The 15,896-nt window shown below is 43.1% G+C and overlaps 1 protein-coding gene across 2 annotated transcripts in view; it reads left to right on the top strand.

Moving 5' to 3' along the window:
- The window catches only part of GRK6 (G protein-coupled receptor kinase 6), a 106,228-nt gene that overhangs the window by 36,514 nt on the left and 53,818 nt on the right, over positions 1–15,896 (top strand). Inside the window, exons 5-7 of one of the 2 annotated variants that reach the window (XM_068277094.1) lie at positions 5,638–5,738; positions 7,892–7,984; positions 8,145–8,208. In XM_068277094.1, the coding sequence (XP_068133195.1) occupies positions 5,638–5,738; positions 7,892–7,984; positions 8,145–8,208 (258 nt within the window). The other variant, XM_068277095.1, reaches the window with a different exon arrangement.

Raw genomic sequence — 15,896 nt, 5'->3', positions numbered from 1 at the left:
CCCCCTCCCTCTGCTCTGCCCGGCATCTCTGCTTGTACTGCCGCTAGGTTCTGGGTCCCTGCTAAATGACGTCATCACCTGACTTTAGAGGCAGAGTGAGCAGGGCTTACAGGCAGAGCGGAGGGGAGCGATGATTGCCGGGGGAACGCCAGGAAGGTAAGTCCCGGTCCTCTTCTTCTCCTGCTACTGCCGCTGCTTATAGTAAATACAACGATTGGCCGTGATCGTAGTTATCAAGAGCCAGTCGCTATGACTCCTGATCAGTGAGGGGAGATGTCTGCTAATCTTTTCGTGGAAAAAGCAGGTGGCGTAAATCCTATGCCACATCAGGCTTAGGCAGCTACAAGTGCGATGTAGGATTTACTATGGGCGGTCCCCAGGAGGTTAAAGGACAACTAAAGTTAGCAGGATATATAGAGGCTGCAATATTTATTCCTTTTAAGCAATACCAGTTGCCTGGCAGCCATGCTGATCCACTGCCTCTAATACTTTTAGCCATATACCCTGAACAAGCATGCAGCAGATCAGGTGTTTCTGACATTGTCAGATCTGACAAGATTAGCTGCATTTTTGTATCAGGTGTGTGATTCAGACACTACAGCAGCCAAATAGATCAGCAGGGCTGCCAGGCAACTGGGATTATTTAAAAGGAAATAAATATGGCAGCCTCCATATTCCTCTCACGTCACTTGTCCTTTAAACACATTATCCTTGAAAGGCTCATTCGCACCCAATGCATTTTCGTATTTGCGTATAAACAACTAAAATGGGGATACTTGTGTTTTGTTCCCGGACACCTTGCACAGGTTTCCATTATAATGTATTGTCTATTGCTAGAAAGGTACTTTTTTTTTTATTTTTTTTTATGCATATGGTTGGACAGGATGTGCAGACATCTGTGTAAAAACCGGTGTGCTTTTACTGCTGACAAGTCTGAACGTATCCAAGTGGCCCATTTCCACTACAAGCATTTTTTGTGTTTTGCCTCAATGCGGAAGTGAATAACAACTGTCAACCCATGTTAATAAGTTCGCTTCTTCATGTGTGTTTTGGCATTTTGCAGTTAAAAAGAAATGTACAGCATTCTGCATAGCAATTTGGTTTGTTTTCAATATTGCTGATGGTCACCTTTCTGATCAATTTCTCTTTTTTATCAAAAAATGTAAGCAGTATTTGATTGAGATATAGATCATCTTTAAAACATTCAGATTTCATTCCGGTCAATTAAATGATTGTAGCAACTAGTTTCTCTGCTTGACGTGTGTGTTGGCAGCATATAAAAGGACTGATTATGTGGGAAACTGTTTAGCTCCACATTACTCTAAAGCCTTATACACACGCTAGATGGTTGCAACTGTACAGCAGCCCACAACCTTCTTTGGTGTCTTGGCCAGTGACCTCCCTACTGTATCGACTCAACTAAACTCTGGCTGAGGACATTGTTCTCCACACTCACAGTGCCCACGATGTGATGCTCCTGTGTGGTGCTACCGTATGTTAGCCCTGCCTGCAAAGCAAGAGAACGTGTAGCAGAGTAAATTTCTGCTCCCACTGGCACCCGATAGAATCGCGGGGCGCCAGTGGGTTTGCGCAATTAGCATTTCACCATACCCCCGGCGCCCAGTAGAATCAGGTACGGACAATTGCTCTGTTTTCCGGTAATCTGGAGTCTCTGGGTGCCCAGTTGTAACTTCTTTGCAGCATGTAAGGTTAGGAATGAGTACAGGGAGTATTCTGTGTGAGAGTAGGGTTAGGTATAGTGGTAGTAAAATATTGGTAAAACTTAGATATTTTACTATCCAAATCCGGCAGTAGAATATCGCTAATTTTTAGCGATATTCTACTAGCGGCAATCCCCTGCACCTTTTTTTAATTTATTTTTTTTTCCCCTCAGGCATCTTTATTGCATGCATGCCTAATTAGCAGTTAAAAGAAATGTTTGCTTATTAGTGATATTGTTACTGTGATTCTACTCCTTTCATTGTCGGGGGATGGCTAGCAGAACTACAGACTGAGCACACAGCTATGTTGCTGATCACCTTACAGCAATGTGTCTCCGGGAGATGCACAAGAACATGAGCCTAGTGCATAGGCACCACTGTCTGATGGTCACACTGATGGGCTGCATCAGGATATTTACAGCTTTTTTAAAGTTTCTGTACGTTTTTAAAATGGAGCTTCCTCCAGCCCCATGAGCACCAGGGCTTCCCTCGCCGTTGCCCTCGGGAACCTCGTTCTGGTGCTACGACTCCCGGTAATCTGGTCAGTTGCCGCCAGTCGCTGTCTCCTGTGCATGCTCGGCCACGTGCGCGCTGCTGCGGCACCCCCATCCTCTGGAGTGTTCTGCGCCTGCGTAATACTACTGCACAGGAGCAGAATGCTCCAGGGGACGGCAGCGTGATGAGGGGTGTGCGGCCGAGCCGCGCATGCGCAGAAGGCCACGTCTGCCTGGCTTACCGAGAGTTAGGCCTAATTCACACTAGTGTGCTTCTGTCTGCTTTTCAGCAACGAGTATCACTCTGTAACATTGATGTGCTGATAAAAAGCAGAGAAGCGCACCAAGTGTGAGTGAGGCCTCATAATGGCAGAACGGGGAACTCGAGGACGGCGAGGGAGGTCCAGCTAGGAAACAATCTCTGGTTTCCTTTAACGTACACCTAAACTGAATTGGATATGGAGGCTGACATATTTTTCCTTTTAAGCAATACCTGTTGCCTGGCAGTGCTGCTAATTTCTTTGTATGCAGTAGTGTCTGAATCACACACCTGAAACGAGCATGTGGCTAATCCAGTCAGACTTTAATCAGAAACACCTGATCTGCACACTTGGTCAGGGTTTATGGTTAAAAGAATTGGAGGCAGAGGATCAGCAGGACTGCCATGCAATCTGCATTGTTTAGGGAAAGGAAATAAATATCAGCTTCCGCTTTCCCCTCAGTTTAGGTGTGCTTTAAGATTGCAGCTTTCTTCAAACCCTGAGAGAATATGGCTCCCGGAAAGGCTGGGAGAGATGGAGGATGAGACCGTGCAGCAGTCCTGGGTTCTGTTCTGTTTATATGATTTGGGTCTCTGAGGTAAAAGCCCCAAAACCCAGCAGGAGGTTTTACCTTTTCTTCTTCTTTTCAGGCTTGGTTGTATTTGCAGTAAGCAATGCACAGCAATTAGTCTGGGTTGCTGCACTGTTTTATGTAAGTCATGGGTCCATATTCAGCATTTGCTTCTCTCTCTAGTCTTCCCTTTATGTGTGTGTAATGTGATAATCTATGGCGCTGCTGTAATTATCCAGTCTTGCAAGCGTGACATGAGCATACTGTGTGGAACTATTTTGTCATTAGTTCTGCAGAGTCTGCCGAGTGAATATATCAAACAACTTGATGAGCTCCATGGAGGCATCCATTAGTGCAGAGGGTTGCGATAACCACAAGCTGTTTTCCTTTAGAAAAGCATAACTGTGTGTGAACTGCAGTGGATAGCCTGTCAGGGATAGTCAATGAGATACAAATCCATTCCAGCTTTCATGCCATCTTAATGCAGCCTGGAATTGGTCCAGTCAGAATGTGAACGAAGTGCATTTGATTTGCCTAATGGTGAGCGTGGCTTGCTGTAGCTCTGAGGAGAGCCTCATGAAAAATAAAATGCTAGAATACTGCTAAATCTCTTCTGAGGCCACATCTAGAGTATTGGATACAGTTTAAGGCCTAGGTTCTTAACATGCGCTACACATTCCCCAGGGGGTACTTCTGATGGGTCCTTGGGCTTTATATATTTAATCAAGGATAACAACACCACCAAATTAGTATGTTGGCTAATTAGAATCAATAGTAAATGTTTGGGAACTGTTAAGAAACCATTACCATGTACTAAATATATCTGTGTCAAGAGGTACTTAAAGTGACCCTGAGATGGGGCCACAGCAATCAAATAAAAATATCTGGGGCTTCCTCCAGCCCCCTCCGGCCTGATCGCTCCCATGCCGTCCTCTCCCGCCTCCCTGTTTCGCAATTGGCCCTGGAAAGTCCTCCGGTCTGGGGCCAACTGCGCGTCGCCGACGACTGGAGCGAGATGGGGGAGCGCACCTGGCCGCACTGCGCATGCTCCAACTGGCCCCGAATGGAGGATCTTCAGAGCCAGTTGTGGGCAAAGGAGAAGGCGACTGAGGACGATCAGGCCAAAGGGGGCTGGAGGAAGCCCCAGGTATGTATACATTTAAGGGACACCATCTCAGGTACACGCTTTAAAGAAGAACTTTAGTGAAAAGGGGAAAAATAGATAAATACATTGCAAAGTGAGAAGTTAAAAAAATAGAAGAGAGATCAAGAAATTGCGATTCGCTATGTAATTTGTTCATATTGTTTGATCAAAAATCAGTCTACACCTAATCATCTTTACTACTGGCAGACATAGGGCTTGATTCACAAAGCGGAGATAACTCTTATCATGGTCGCGCTAGCGGTTTGCGCACTCTATAACGCGCGTAATGTTTTCCGCACGCAAACGCAAATTTGCGAGCGAAATCGTGGCCGTTTTCACGTGAAAGTTAGTGTTATCGCACGAAAAAGACTAACAACAAAATTAACCAGGGATGAAAGGTTCTCTTCTCGCTTGCCAAGAAAGGTTGGATAAACTTGACTCATTTAGCTTATACAAAAGGCGCTGAGGGAGTGACCTGATTAGGGCTCTTTTCCACTATGAAATGCGATCGCGATTCCGATCGCGATCACAATCGCATTTCAATTTCCACCATGCGATTGTGATTGAGCTACTATACTTATTATAGTACAGCTCAATCGCATACAAAACGCGGCAGAACAACGATTGCGCTTTGACCAAAATTGCATCGCAATCGGATCGCACTAATGGAAATTGCTGCTGCAGTTTCCATTAGTTTAATGTACCTTGCGATTTGCGATCAGAATCAAATCGCTGGCTAGTGGAAAAAGGCCCTAACATGTATAAATATATCAGAGCACAATACAGACGCTTGGCAGATGAGCCTTTTGTCCCTAAGCTTGTATAGAGGATCAGGGTACATGTTCTGCGTATGGAGGAAAAAGGTTTTGCTATCCGTTTAGTAAGGGGTTCTTTACAGTAAGTGATTAAAATGTGCAATATTTTATAACCGGAAGTAGTTACGGCAAATTTGATGTCTGCATTTAAAGGGACCCTGAGGTTTATCTTAAAAAAGAAAACTGAATTTACTTGGGGCCGCCTCCAGCCCCCTGTAGCCCGCAAGGTCTCCGGCATCCCCTGGCCCTCTCCGCTATCCCGCTGGCAGCTCTGGTAATGTGCAGACTTGAAGTAAAGTTGTGCAAGGTCGCCCCCGCTGCGTACCTATTGCGCCATCACGCCGGCCGCCGTAAGAGCCTTGCGCGTGCACGGTTCAGTCTTTAGAAAACATTGGTTTACGTCCCTTTTTGACCTCATGAATGCAAACCCAATCTTCTCGTGAAGAAGCTTTCTTTCACCAATGACCTTCACATGATTGCCATGGCAGGCAGGGAAATGCCTAACACCCAGGAGGCATGACTTGTAATATCTGTGTGTGTGCTATTACAATGAGGACTGTATATGTGTTTATAAATGTATGTTTACTTTGTAACCTGACTAACAATAATAAACCCGTTTTCCCCCTCTACAGAGTGAAGACTACATCACAGAGGTCCCTGAGCAGATGGTCGCTGGTTGTAGAGACAGTTTAGAGAACAACCCATGCAAGGAACTTTTTAAAGACTCTTCTAAGTAAGATGAGATGGAACATGTTTGGTGTGGTGCTGATATTGTATTAAACTACTATTAAACATAGAATACTTAGGGCTTGATTCACAAAGCGGTGCTATCGAATCTGCTGTGAAATCGTTGCGCAAACGCTGACTGAACGATTTCTGTCCGAAATCGCTCATTCCCGTTAATCTGTCTGTGCTGAATATTTCGCTCGATCGCCGGCGGGTCGGGAGTGTGTCGATAGCGGCATTCGAATGTCCGACGCTAGCGGAAATACATTTCTGGTTCCGCAGGCGCCTGTCCCCGCTGTCTCTTCTCCGCGCTGGACTCCGCTTGGCTTCACTTCCTGTCGGGGAAAGTTTAAACAGTAGAGTGCCCTCTACTGTTTAAACTTCCCATGACAGAAAGTAAAGTGGAGCTCAGCGCGGAGAAGAGGCAGCGGAGACTGGGGGCAGTGGGAGCTCCACTGATTGTGAATCGGTTTCATAGTGAAATCGATTTAAAATCTGTTTGCAGTGTAGGCAGCCAATAGATCCCTCTTTGATCAGATTCGATCACAGAGGGATCTATCTGCTGGTTGATCTGGTGGCAATCGACCAGTGTATGGCAGCCTTTAGAAACCTCCTTTAGATGGCCTTGCATCTTGTATGCACTTGTATCCCCAATCTCCTATGTAAATACACCTGTATTTGCCCTCTCTGTTCCATCAGTGATCTGCTAATGAATCCATCACAACCTGTTACTATGCATTGCCAAAGACTTCTCTTTGGCAATGCATTCTCTTCCTGTATAGGCTGGGAACGTGAACAATCACTCGCGTTCCCATGCCTGTTGGCCGGTGACGGCGAAACCGGAAGTCGTCGCCGGCGGGTCCAGAGGCATCGGAGCGGAGCTGCGAGGGCACCAATCGGCTGCAGGGGGCTGAGGGAAGCCCCAGGTGAGTTCATCTCATTTTTTTTTTTTTTATGCCTTTAGGTTCACTTTAAGGTGGCCACACACGATACAATAAAATGATCAGATTTTACAGGAATTCGATAAATATGATCTGATCTTCTGAAAAAAATGTAAGGCTTTTTTTTTTCATTCGACTAAAAAAATACAATCAGGCTTTCCGCTTTTTTTTTTTTTTCTTCGATTTTTATCGATCCGGAATGCAGGACATTTTTTCTTCAATTTTTCTAAAGATTGTATGGTGTGTGTTTGTCAATTTATTAATGTACACACCCTAGCAATTTTCTTAGTTTCCAATCATTTTTATCATAATTGGGTCAAAATTTAACGTGTGTGTGTGTGTGTGTGTGTGTGTGTGTGTGTGTGTGTGTGTGTGTGTGTGTGTGTGTGTGTGTGTGTGTGTGTGTGTGTGTGTGTGTGTGTGTGTGTGTGTGTGTGTGTGTGTGTGTGTGTGTGTGTGTGTGTGTGTGTGTGTGTGTGTGTGTGTGTGTGTGTGTGTGTGTGTGTGTGTGTGTGTGTGTGTGTGTGTGTGTGTGTGTGGTACATTGGTCAGATTTTTGAAATGTTAGTCAGAAAAATTGATTACAGTTCTTGAATTGAAAAGATATTTTAAAAATTGTATGGTGTGTGTGTCCACCTTAAGTTCTAACCCTTCATTACTATTAACCCAAATCTCATGTATCCTATTAATTGTACGCCATTTCCTAAGGGCCGGTTTACACTATAATTTTAGGCAAAACTGATCCGGTAAAGCAGATCCGGTCTCTGCTTCACCGGATTTGTATGGCTTGGTCCACAATTGCAAACAGATCTGTGAAAACGAATCCGATCACCGGTCGATTAGATCCATTTTCACTCCGTTTGCCACTCCAGCAGGTGAGGACGGGTGCAGCAGCCTGGTAGGCGAGGGAGGGTTAAAAACGTACCCAGGTATCTTCTTCATTGCAGCCGGGCAGTAGAGAGGGTTTCTTCCAGGCTTCCGGTTTCTGTCTTCCACATCATGTGACCACATCGTCATTTGCAGGGCTCATCTTCTTCTGTTTCTGGTCCACTGACTGTATGCTCTTTTGTAGATGATCCTGTTTTCTTGTGTCCTAGCTTTGTACTCTCCGTCTATGTATGTTTGTTATATGCCATCATTTGTACCCATTAAATTGTACAGAGTGGTATTATTTGTTTCATCGCTTAATCACATTTTTTTTTTTTTCATTCTATTTCAGACTTGTCCATGATTTCCTCAGCATGGCTCCATTTTCAGATTACCTGGACAGCCAGTATTACAACCGCTTTTTGCAATGGAAATGGCTGGAGAGGTGAGCAGTAATCCATTGCTGTGAAATCCCCTTCTGTTGAGGCCATGCTCCTTGAGGCCTACATGTGACAGGACTGTTGATAGGTGTGAATAATGACACATGCAATAACATCACAGTGTAGCAAATTCATTCCACAACTTCTGCTTGTCATTATTTGCAGGCAGCCGGTTACAAAGAATACATTTCGCCAATATAGAGTTCTGGGCAAAGGCGGTTTCGGTGAGGTAAGATCCGTTGTAATTCATCTTTTACAGGGACTTAAAGGAACATGCTATGAATTGTCAAAGTTTGCTCACTTGCCTGTTTAGAGTCAATAGATAGTTACTTAAAGAAACAGATATTTGTGTAAAGCTATATATGCACTTGGGTTTTTTCCTTGGCCAAAGTGACCACTCTTGATATTTTTAAATTTTTTACGATGTTCAGATGTCCCCTGCTTTCCTTGGTCATCCCTATAGCAATCTACCAGAGTGGCTCACTTTTACACAATTCCTTTTCATCCTTCATGAACTTCCAATAAAGTTTCCTCCTACCTGTCCATAGAACAGAATACAGTACACTGCTCAGTGGGGAGCATCCCTATACAAGTCTTGTCACTAAACTACGGTCCGAAATTATCTCTAAACATTGTTTTAAGTGACAAAAGTTTTTAAAGGGACCTGAGTTGAGAAGGGATATGGAGCTTAACCTCTTCAAGACCTCGTCACGCCGATCAACGTAAAGTCCTGGGGACGTGTTTTGCAGGAGATCGAGCACGCCGATGCGCGCACATCTCCGCTTGTATGACGGAGCTCCGCTCTGCCATCAGTCTCCCAGCGGCGATTGCCGCTAGGAGACAGACGGTGAAACCGTCTATTTACATAGTACAGCGCTGTGATCTACGGCAACGCTGTACTATGGACAGCTGTGTGACACGGCTGTCCCCCTGAGTGGCAAGACAGCGATCCGCTAAAGCCTATGACAACTGATCGCACTCATTGGCTGGCAGAGGGAGGGAGGGTAATTATAAAAAAAAAAAAAAATAGGGCTATTTATTTTAAAAATATTAAAATAAATATTTATTAAAAACAAAGAAAAGCAAAAAACAAACATCCTGGGAGCTATCATTTCCCACCAACAGAGAGCTTTGAAATCACTTGTGTGCTGAGTTGTATTGCCCTGCAGCGGGGGAACAGTAAATTCGGGCGCCTGAGGCAAGTGGACAAATCGGGCGCCGCCATTCACTCCCATAATAAATATCGTTTAATGGGCGCCCGACAGGAAAAAAGGGCGCCGGAGAAAAATAACGTTTTATAAGCGGCGCCCGGAGACTTTTACTGTTTTATAACTGCTTCTCATGATTACACATTATTTTATGATTTATAATTTTTTAAACATTATTTTTAAACGAAAAACAGTACAATCTTTTTTAAAACATTATTTTTAAACGAAAAACAGCACAATATTTTTTTCACACGTTATTAATGCTTATCACAGGGGGGTCTTAGGTTTAGGCACCACCAGGGGGGTCTTAGGTTTAGGCATCAACAGTGGGGTCTTAGGTTTAGGCACCACCAGGGGAGTCTTAGGTTTAGGCACCACCAGGGGAGTCTTAGGTTTAGGCACCACCAGGGGAGTCTTAGGTTTAGGCACCATCAGGGGAGTCTTAGGTTTAGCCACCACCAGGGGGGTCTTAGGTTTAGGCACCAACACGGGGGTCCAGGGGTTAGGGGTAGGTACAGGGAGGGTTACTTACTATTTTTTTTTTAAACGTTATTATACGTTTCACTTTTTAAACGGAAGATTAACGTTTTCACAATTGCCAATTTCATGCACATTATTTAATGATTTATAACTTTATAAAACATTATTTTTAAACGAAATATAGTACATTATATTTTTTAAACGTTATCCATGTTTATCGTTTAAAACCCGGCGCCCTTTTTTCCCAGCGCCCCTTTTTAACGTACGCCTGCAGCGGGGCCTTAAAGCTGTAGTGGCTTAATTAGCAAAAAATGGCCTGGTCTTTAGGGGGGGTTAAGCCTGTGGTCCTTAAGTGGTTAAACAGTCCACATTTCCTGGCTGTCCTGCTGATCTTTGCCTGTAATACTTTTAGCCATATACCCTGAACAAGGATGCAGATCAGGTGCTTTCACTGAAGACTGCTGCATGCTTGTTTCAGGTGTGTGACTCAGACAAGTCCGGTGCCAGAAAAATCAGTAGGACTGCCAGGCAACAGTTTTGCTTCAAGGGAAATAAATATGTCGTCCTCCGTATGCATCTCACTTCAGGTTCCCTTTAAAGTGACTCTGTAACAAAAATTACAACGTTTTTTTCTACCATCCTACAAGTTCCTAAACCTATTCTAATCTGTTCTGGCTCACTGCAGCTCTTTCTACTATAACCATCTCTGTAATAAATCAATGTATCTTTCCCCTGTCAGACTTGTCAGCCTGTGTCTGGAAGGCTGCCAAGTTCTTCAGTGTTGAACTGTTCCTCTATGCACACTCCAGTGTGTGTTTTATTTACATAAGCCAGCAGCTTCTCTGCTATCTTATCAGTGATAGAAGAGAGCTGGATAAAAATCCTCCCCTGGAGGCTGTGAAAGGAGCTGGTCTGTCACATACTGAGGAATTAACGACATAGGCAGAGCTGTCTGCAGGAAGCCTGTAATGTTCAGTGCATGAGAGAAGCTGGGGACAGAAGGTAAACACACACAAGTGATCTCTTGAGATTCAGAAGTAAGGCTGTATACAGCCTGCTTGTGTATGGATGTATTTTCTATGTGTGGACATGCTATACATCAACCTACTTCCTGTTTTGGTGGCCATTTTGTTTGTTTATAAACAAACTTTTTAAAACTGTTTTTGACTACTTTTAATGCGGCGGGGAGCGGTGAAATTGTGACAGAGGGTAATAGGAGATGTCCCCTAACACACTGGTATGTTTACTTTTGTGCGATTTTAACAATACAGATTCTCTTTAAAGCCGAAAAAAGAAGAGAAAAAAAAAGTTTTTATACACATTTCATATCTAAGTGGAAGGTTCTGGGTACCACAAAGCCTTCTCAGTTCGCGCTCCGTCCTATTCTTCCATGCCATTCCTGTGGCATGGTTATATTTCTTTATCAAAAAGCTATAAATGAATATCTTATATAAAAAAACAAGAACAACATTTCAGTTCAAAAATATAAACCACTTCCTTTGTTCTTTTTAAAACAAGATTAAAGTTAAGCTATGTAAACCAAAAACCAACTAGTAAACCTAAAACAATGGCCTAGTACTAGTGTGCAAATGATTGCTGCAAACACCATGACTTCACTGCCCTGATTTTACCTCCGTTCCAGGATACAGAGATTTTAGCTGTAGTTTCAGGTTAGGACAGTCTCGCCATGTGTGACCCATATACAGTGATGATCTCAGGAGGCCGGTGTCTTTTTGAAGTGCTGCGATGTATTGCATGGCTTTGATTCTTCTTTGTGTTAGTAATACAAAAAAAGATATAAAACAGTGCTGCACTCATCAGAGCCGTATTGAAAATCTATAAAGACTTAGTCCTTTCTGGATGGGAATTTAAATGTGTTTCATAAATCCTATCATGATGGTACTATTACCCAACCCTGCTACATCCATTCTCCCCAGAGATCTCAGAAAACTGCTGGAGAAAAGGAAGGTATAAACATATGTGGTGGGACTGTGAATTAATTCAACCAGGGTGGAAGATGGCATTCGCTGTGTCAGGCAAACAATACTTTCCAGCAGCTGCAATAGCCTTGCTGTCTGATATACCAGGCCCAATATCCAAATCCCCAAAATCTTTTCTAAGGGCTGGTGCACACCAAGCTGTTTTAATAGCGTTTGCAAAACTGCTGCCGCCTGTGAAAACTCTTGGCTAATGTATCTCAATGGGATGGTGCACACCAGCGGTTTGAGGTTTTTAGCACACCGCAAATGTGGCTCCTGCAGCATTTTTGCGGTTTGCAGATGCGTTTCTGCCTCAATGTAAAGTCTAGGAAAAGCTCAAACCGCTCTGAAAAACACTACTTCAGAGCGGTTTTGCAGGCGTTTTTGTTGCGGAAACTGTGCAGTAACAGCTTTACTGTAACAATATATGAAATCTGCTACACAAAAACGCTCCAAAAAACGCTAGGCATGTTTAGATAATCTCTCTAAACATGCCTAGAATCGCTTGAAAATATGCTTCAAAAACCTCTAGCATTTTGCAGATCTGCTAGAGGTTTTTGGTGTGCACTGGCCCTAATGCTGGGAATACACGGTACGTTTTCGGCGCTCGATTGAGCCATTTAGATGGCTCGATTGATTCCGACATGTCCGATCACCCGCCCGATTGATTCCGCGCTCTATTCCGCATGGGGGACAATGGAAAAAGATAAGGAAAACGAGCAAGAGAATCGCCCGCGGAATCGAGCGGAGGAATCAATCGGGCGTCAGAATTGAGCGGCGAAAACGTACTGTGTATTCCCAGCATTCTGCTAGATACACTTCATACAATTTACCTGCCAGATAGATAATTTCCAACATGTTGGAAATTATCTATCTAACCATCTACCTGCCGAGCAATTAGGCATTGTTCTACTAAGGAGATAACCAGAAGACCATGCACCAGAGATAATGACCAGTCTTTACCAGTACTTTACAGAAAATAATCTAATTACAGAAAATCTAACAGAAAAATCTAATCCAACAGAAAATTGTATGGTGTATTCCCAGCATAAACTCGTCAGATTAGCAGCAAATAGATCATCAGATAGATTTCTTATCTATCTGATGTGTTTTAGGAACATTTTTTACTAGGATAGAATTCCAATAGATTTCAGTTTGAAATCTAGTGAAAATCGATCTGATGGCATTAGGGCCAATGCAAAATGATAAGCAATCTCAACAGATCAGCCTAGATTTTCCACCCTGCCAGTTCGATGGAAATCCATCGAAATCGGCCGTTGATCGGCCAACCGATTTGCAATAGACCAATCGATCGGCCAGAAAATCGGCTGAGTGTATGGGCCCCTTGAGACACATTCTCACTGCAATTGTGCAATCCATTGCCAAACACTGGAAAATTACTACTCCCACCCTTTTTGACCTAGCAAGTTTACTAAACTATACTGTATCATGCAGATGGAGGAAATAATCCATTCAACCCAAAATAGGATGAAAACATTTGTGATCACTTGGCTAGATGGTTTTAGGGAAGAGCCACTTTACACAAGATGTTATTTAAGACATTATTCCCCATTTAACCTTTGTGGCTGAAAATTCATAAACTCTACATAAGTATGCTATGTTGGGCATACATGGCTCGTTTTTGCCGCTTGTTTCTCTGTTCGATCGTTTCGCCGATCGATTCTTTTATCTTCTGCTAATTTTTCTTACCTTTTTCCAGTCCCTGCTATCACAAATCAAGCGGCGAAACGATCGGGCAGGAGATCAGACATCTAAATGGCTCAAAAACGAACCATGTATTCCCAGCATCTGAGACATAGACAGCTGCTGGTAGTGATCTTTGCTTTGATTTTTTTGTTCCTTTTCTGCTTGGGGCTTCACCCCTTTAACCCTCAGGTTTTTGACAATGTCTTTCTTTTGTCACTTACCTTTCTTCTCCTCTCTTCTTGGGATTGAAAAAAGTTCCAATGAATTAGACCTATATACCCACTGAACAGGTATATGGAATCAGTCCTATATACTTATCTTTTTATACATGATGTTTATTAGAGATCCTTTACCCAGAATGTAATTGTGCCGTATCTCTACGCATAGCCTTGTTGTCCTGTTTTCTGTATACTAATCTGTATTACATATTTGGCAAATGTCTGTACAACTTTTGTTTTGGAAGACAATAAATATGTATTTAAAATAAATAAATAAATAAGAGAAATATAGGTAGTCCCTGGCTTACAAATATCCAACTGACTTGCTGATACGAACGGCCTGAAAATTTGAAATTTGATTCTGTGGGAACAAGTCAAAAACATTTTTTTTTTTTCAAAAACACCTTGTAGTTTTTGAGAAAATCTATTTTAAAATACTTAGCTGGTAAAATGACATTTTGCTGTGGTACACTGTAGGCACATGGGGGCAGATGTCACACAGGGGCAGGGGGGAACAGAGGTGGCATAGAGGGAGGTATTGAAGGCACGGAAAACTGAGGTAACACAGAGTGGGACACTGGAGGCAAATGGACATAAAAGAGATACAGGGAGAAGAGAGATGACAGTGTTTTTCTTCTGCAGTTTGTCGTAGTTTCGAATAGCTGTATGAGCTGTCAGTTTCCACCCTCCCCTTCACTCTGCCCTTATCCAGAGAGAAGATGTGAAGGTAGCAAAGCATGACTTCTCTCTGTTTGAAGAACAGTGTCCCATCTCCCCACCCCCTGTTGATGAAAGCTTTTGTTTGCTCATTGCTACTGCTAATTACAGCTGTTCTTATCTGCCTGCTATTTCTGGGGACCACAGGCCCTGTCAGTCCACAAAAGTAGAGTAATAAAAGCCTCTAACAAACATTTAAATGTAAAAAGAAGAGGTAGGATGGAAGCTTTCTTTTTTATCAATAAGCCAAATTGTTAGCATGCATTTTTTTGTGCTAAAAATGCTGCTTGATCCGCAAACCATCAGTGGTAGAAGAAATGCTGGTTGTTCTTTATTCAGATAATCCACATGGCAAAGGTAAAAAAATCACAAGGTTCAACTGACGCGTGTCGGGCTTACAGTCTGCCCTTAGTCATAGTTTTTAACTATGACTAAGGGCAGACTGTAAGCCCGACACGCGTCAGTTGAACCTTGTGATTTTTTTACCTTTGCCATGTGGATTATCTGAATAAAGAACAACCAGCATTTCTTCTACCACTGATGGTTTGCGGATCCTTTTGTGCAAATTCCTATATTGGCTTGGCTTCCCAGATCCTGCACCAATTGGTTGATTTGGTAGGGGGTTATGAGCGTTTTGATCCTCTCATCATAAAAATGCTGCTTGGTCCCCTTTTTAAGAATGTAGCTGCAGTCCCTATCTGTCTTGTAGAAGTACCAATCAGGTACCCCCCCCCCCCCCCCCCCCGATCCTCTTCCTTTTCTTTCGCTGTAATGCCCCTACTGAATGCCCCATAGTGGAGGTGTATGTGGTCTGTACCTTTCACTGGTTAGGAAGCTGCTGCCTGCAAGTGGGATTATATGGCTCTGAAAAAGTACAGTAATAAAATATATAGGAGTGCAATAAACCAAGTTTTTCATGCATGGCTGGCTTCTCAAGGGCGTGAAGAAAACTGTTGGAATGTTCACTCACTGCCCTGAGCTGCTGTATGGATGTTATTTATTGTTTATGTGGAGTTGAAATGTGTTAAAAACCTTCTGTTTGAAGAAGATAAAATTGTACTTTGGAGTCCAGAAAGGTGATGTGAAGGGTGTGAACAGTGTTTTGGATTCAGAGATGAATAGGCCTCTGTTCCTTGTCTGTCATGTGTTTACTATGCTTCTTTATACACTGATAAACATCAAAAGACATGCTTTTTAATGGGGCAACTGTGAATGAGAGAAAAACAAGTCTAATCTCAGTACACAGGGGGCTCTATCTAGAAATGTTATTTAGTGAGATAAATAGTTTTTATTTATAGCAGTAATAAGTGCCTTTACTGTGATGGACTGAATGATTCAGTTATCTCTGTGTTTTTCTTACTCCCACAACTATTTATTTTCTGTCTCATCCCCATCACAATAGGGCCATGTTGTTTAAGGGCAGGAGAAGCCGACCTTTGCTTGCCCACCTCTTGCCGTGACAGCAAGTCTGCATGGTCTCATCCAGTACAGAACATGGAAGGTGTTCACACAGCATCCTCCTACTGACACAATCAGTCAAGGAAGTTGCAAACCAGAAAGAGACCAAGAGGTCCAAGTGCAGCACCATACCAAATGGTAATATCAGTA

Source organism: Hyperolius riggenbachi, chromosome 3, assembly GCF_040937935.1.
Source record: "Hyperolius riggenbachi isolate aHypRig1 chromosome 3, aHypRig1.pri, whole genome shotgun sequence".
Taxonomy (NCBI): domain Eukaryota; kingdom Metazoa; phylum Chordata; class Amphibia; order Anura; family Hyperoliidae; genus Hyperolius; species Hyperolius riggenbachi.
This window is presented reverse-complemented; position numbering and strand designations above follow the sequence as displayed.